The 4850-nt window shown below is 34.2% G+C and overlaps 1 protein-coding gene across 1 annotated transcript; it reads left to right on the plus strand.

Annotated features, from left to right (window-relative positions):
* Nucleotides 1–409: 409 nt before the first annotated feature.
* LOC123924135 (carboxy-terminal domain RNA polymerase II polypeptide A small phosphatase 1-like) lies at nt 410–4850 on the plus strand. The gene is made up of 6 exons (XM_045976913.1): nt 410–1008; nt 2484–2612; nt 2688–2808; nt 2901–2982; nt 4050–4203; nt 4320–4850. The coding sequence occupies exons 1-6, from the start codon at nt 694–696 to the stop codon at nt 4452–4454; spliced, it is 936 nt and encodes a 311-aa protein (XP_045832869.1). The 5' UTR covers nt 410–693; the 3' UTR covers nt 4455–4850.

Genomic DNA, 4850 nt, shown 5'->3' on the forward strand with positions numbered 1-4850 from the left:
ATTAAATATTAAATTTCTATATTAAGATACCTTATCATGTGCCCTATATGCACATGTTAACAAACCCTTTATTTAATCATAAAAACAAAAATATAAATTTAAATAAGAATATGAAATAAAAAGTGATGAGATAGAGAAAACGGTGGGGTAGAGTGTTGAATGAAAAAACTATTGGAGAGGATAAAAGTTCAATGTGTGTTGAATAATTAGGTGGAAAAAAGAGAAAATGATGTGGAGGGTTGGGAAATGAAAAAATACCGTTGAAAGTTTGTGACCATTGTACATGGTCTTACACAAAACCTATTTTGAATGATTTGGATTATTTAAAGTTCGATCCAACGGCTCTCCATTGATTCCACCAATATAGCCGCCCTAGAGATAGATCCGAACTGGCAACTCCATCCAATATTGACTAGGACTACATCATCTGATCACACGCGCCACCACACCACGCGTAACAATATTACCCATTCCCATTCTCCCTCTCTTTCCTTTTCACATCTCTCGTCGAAGTACCCACCATCACCATTCACCACTTCTCTCTGAATTTCGCATATTCACACATCGGGATTCTAAACGCCATCGTTTCTTCATCATCATCATCATCATCATCATCGTTTCTGTATCTGTTATATTAACGTTAATTAACCTATCTAATATAATCTAATTTATCTTAATCTATTCTATAATTTTATGGTTATGGGCGAGTTGACTCAGTCGGAGGTGTACTCGCCGCCGAGAACTCAACAAGTTTGGAAATCACTTTTAAGCTGGTTAGCTTTTTTCTTTCAGATCTTTTCTCAGATTATAAGAAGTCTCGGTCACTATCCTTTACTCTCTTCGTCTTCTTCATCTTCTTCTTCGTCTTCTTCTTCAACTTCTTCTTTCAAACCTCTTCCTTCTGTTGAGCTTCAAGAATACGATTCTCAACCGCCTCCGCCTTCCGCCGTTGAAATCACAGCCGGTTATAACGTCGCCGATCACCACCGCCCTTTCCAAAAACTCACGGTATTATTAATTTTTAATCAGAGTTTATCATAATCAACTACTGATTGTTTTTTATTTATTTATTTTTATGTTTATTTATGATTGTGCGAATTTGAGATTTTTGTTGTTGTTATTGTTTTTTCTTAAAGTTTGTTAGCTATATTTTTCAAGTATTTGGAATTTTGAATTTCTAAGGTGAATTGTTTTTGGTTTTGATATGAGTAGGGTTTCAAAGAGAAAATAGAAACACTATGAGTATGTTATAATATAAGAAAACATGGAAATTTCATGTGATTGGCTTATATTACAACCGTTAAGGGTAAACACTTTGGATTGAAAGTCTGTCTGGTGTCTGACGTGTCTGTGTTAGTGTCGTGTTGTGTCTGGTGTCCGACATGGAAATTTTATGTGTTTGACACATTTTAATTGAAGGTTTTTCTGGTGTCCGAACACGTGTCAGTGTGTGTTAGTGTCATTTTTGGTTTCCAACTTGCGTTAATGTTGTGTCTGGTGTCCGTGTCGGTGATTCATAAGTGAAATATGCTTTGCTATTTTGCATTTATGTAGTTAATGATGAAGAACTAAAACTTCATTGTGTGCTGCAAAGATTTGTTGCTTCTTTTTTTTTTTGTTTTTTTTGTTTGCTTCTTGTATTCCTTATTGGCTTTGTTGTGTGTTTGCAAGTCAATTTTCTGAGTGTGTGTGTGTGTGTGTTAAGATAGTAGGTTTGGTGTGGTATGGTGTGTTGGCTGGTTGAATTCGGAAAGTGGTTGACTTCTATCATCTTAAAGGGTTTTGGAATCATTTGAGATGAATGAAAATGCATTATAATGTTTTGTGACATTTAAAACATGATTGATTCATGTTGCTTACCTACCTCATTGAGTTGAGCATTTTTGTTTTCTTCTTGAAGCTAAAAAACCATTATGTCTTGGCGTCATATGATAGATATAATTTTGTTCTTACTTTTTTGTGTCCTGCTCTGGTTCTTTAGTTTGTTAGTAACAAATGATTATGTGTTTGTGCAACTTTTCTCATTGAGCTGCAGTGTTGTTTTAATTTATGCATCTCGATTTTTAATCTTTGGCACAAACTTGCAAAAACTCATATTTGGCTTACACGATATGCTACTATTTAGTATTTTAGTGCTCACTTTATGGTTGAAATCAGAGTGTTCCTTGTCAAATATGATTTGCCAGAGTTTATAGTTTTATTATTTGAATGAATGAATAAATTTTAAGTGAATCTGTGAATAGAAGGGCAGACATGCCAGTTGAAAATACTCTGTCAGAAAGTGAGAAAGGAAAAACCATTATAAGGTTGCAAATGATTTCATAATTACAAAGAAGAGACTGTTATAACTTATAAGATTGTAAATGATGTCATAGTTACAATGTTTTCTTTTTTCACTTCCTCCTGACCTTAGATCCTCTCCAAATTTTATCACAATTTTCATGTTGCTAATGTAGTTTTTGATCTTATGTGTGTACTTGCAGGTGGTGCTTGACTTGGATGAAACACTAGTATGTGCATATGAGACATCAAGTTTGCCAGCCGCACTACGTTCTCAAGCAATCGAAGCTGGTTTGAATTGGTTTGACCTGGAATGTGTATCTTCTGACAAGGTATGTTACACGTGCCTAATTGCTTATCCCGAACTAGAATCTTATATCCTCACTTGAGCATGTTGGATTTTCAAGGAAGGAGAAGGCAAACCAAAAATCAATTATGTTACAGTCTTTGAACGCCCTGGGTTGAAGGAATTCTTATTGAAACTTAGCAAATTTGCTGACTTGGTGCTGTTTACTGCTGGTCTTGAAGGTTTCCTCAAAATACTAAGCTTCACTGTTGCATTTTTTTGTTTGTTGAAATTCTGTTTAATATTTCTGAATGGTATGTGTTATATTTTACAGGCTACGCTAGACCCCTGGTTGACATAATCGACAAGGAAAATCTGTTCAGTCATAGACTTTATCGGCCTTCAACAATTAGCACGTAGGTGCTTCTTCCTTGTTTCTCTTCCAGTACTATGTATTTCTGTAATTACTCCCTCCATCCCACAATGAGTGATCCATTTGCAAAAGAAATTTGTCCCAAAATGAATGACCCTTTTGATTTTCAATGCAACATTCATAACTTTTTCTTCTTTCCAATTGTACCTTTTAGTAATACTACTTGCATCACTCAAAAGTCAATATCCTTCGCTTTGCATTTATGATAACGATGAATACACCAATACTTGATATGTGTAAAATGTGTCACTCATTATGGGGCGGAGAGAGTATCTCTTTCTAGTCATTCGTTGCTGATTGTTGGGGAAATATATCTGAATTATTTTTTGCTGATAGCTGTTCCTATATTCATCATATTCTATCCTTGTTTTCTTTATAAGTTGGAGTTGAATTCACTGCATCTTGGCAGCACTAATAGAACACCCAGAGACACTAATATTTGGAGCAATTACATTTACATCCCATTCATATTATATCAGTTGGCTTTATCCGATTGAATGAACCTTAACTAAATTTAACTGCTGCAATGAATGGAAATCACGTGTTGCAATAGAGGAACCATGCTGCAATGGCTCTCCTTAGTTATTTATAAATGTCTTATTCAATCTTTCTTTTCACATTTACTGATACATTTATGTTTATATTATACTTAGACATTTATAGTTGTGTTATATATACTTTTTTTTTGTTCATTCAAAACTGTTTCAATAACCTTCATTTTTGTCCATTTAAAAAACACTTTTTAGAGGCTTTTGTAATACTGTATCTTCAAAGTTCTAATGGTTTACACACTTTTGATTTTCTAGCAAAATGTCTTTGATTAGTACCAGAAGCCCTTAGAAACGAATCAGGAAGCATGGAGTTTCTATGTAGTTTATATTTTACACTTTTTTTTGTTGATAATCTTGACACCGTGTTATCAGTAATATGAAACCTTTCTGGTACTTTATACTTTATAGAATTATATTGTTGTCTATGTTTTTGAGCATGAAGATCGGAGTAGAGTCTGTTGGACAAATTGCCATTCTTATAAATACTGTATGCTTGCAGGGAATATAGGGAACATGTGAAGGATCTCACTTGCATATCAAAGGATCTAGACCGCATTGTTATTGTAGACAACAATCCCTTCAGCTTTGTATTGCAACCAGTTAATGGAATTCCATGTATTCCATTTTCTGCTGGGCATCCACATGACACCCAGGTACACAAATCTGTTAATTGAAAATTATAATTCACATTTGCTCACATAAAATAAAATCATCCATCTAGTATTCCTATGATTTACTCACCATCTCCTGTATTTACATGTTTTATCAGCTTCTAGATGTCATTCTTCCACTTCTCAAGCAACTCTCTGAGCAGAATGATGTAAGACCTTTGCTCTATGAAAAATTCCACATGACTGATTGGTTCCAGAAGCAAGGGATTCCAGCTTCCAGTTGGACAGTGTAGGATTAAAATTGTTTGCCGCTAGGCTCTTTTAATTTTTGGGTGAAATTCTTAGTTATATTGCTGGAAAGTGTAGATGCTGATGGGATGATATAGATTTTTTGTATAGCACCAATTTATTTCTTTAGCATCTGAAGGTATCAAATGCCGCATCTTGAAGTCAAATCAGTTCACCATTTATGTATGTAGATTGCTAGAATTTTCAATTCTTGTTTATAGGCTTGCAATCTGATGGGAAGTGTATCTTGTATTATAAAGTTATTATTTATCCATCATTATTAGCAGTTCAAATATTGAATCCATTCCATAGTTTGTTGTAACCATTGTTAGATAAGCTTGGATAGCAAATTAAAGCAAGCCTTGGCAATTCATGGCAAAGGTATGCTACTATTAAACTGA

The sequence above is a fragment of the Trifolium pratense genome, linkage group LG4, assembly GCF_020283565.1.
Source record: "Trifolium pratense cultivar HEN17-A07 linkage group LG4, ARS_RC_1.1, whole genome shotgun sequence".
Lineage (NCBI taxonomy): Eukaryota > Viridiplantae > Streptophyta > Magnoliopsida > Fabales > Fabaceae > Trifolium > Trifolium pratense.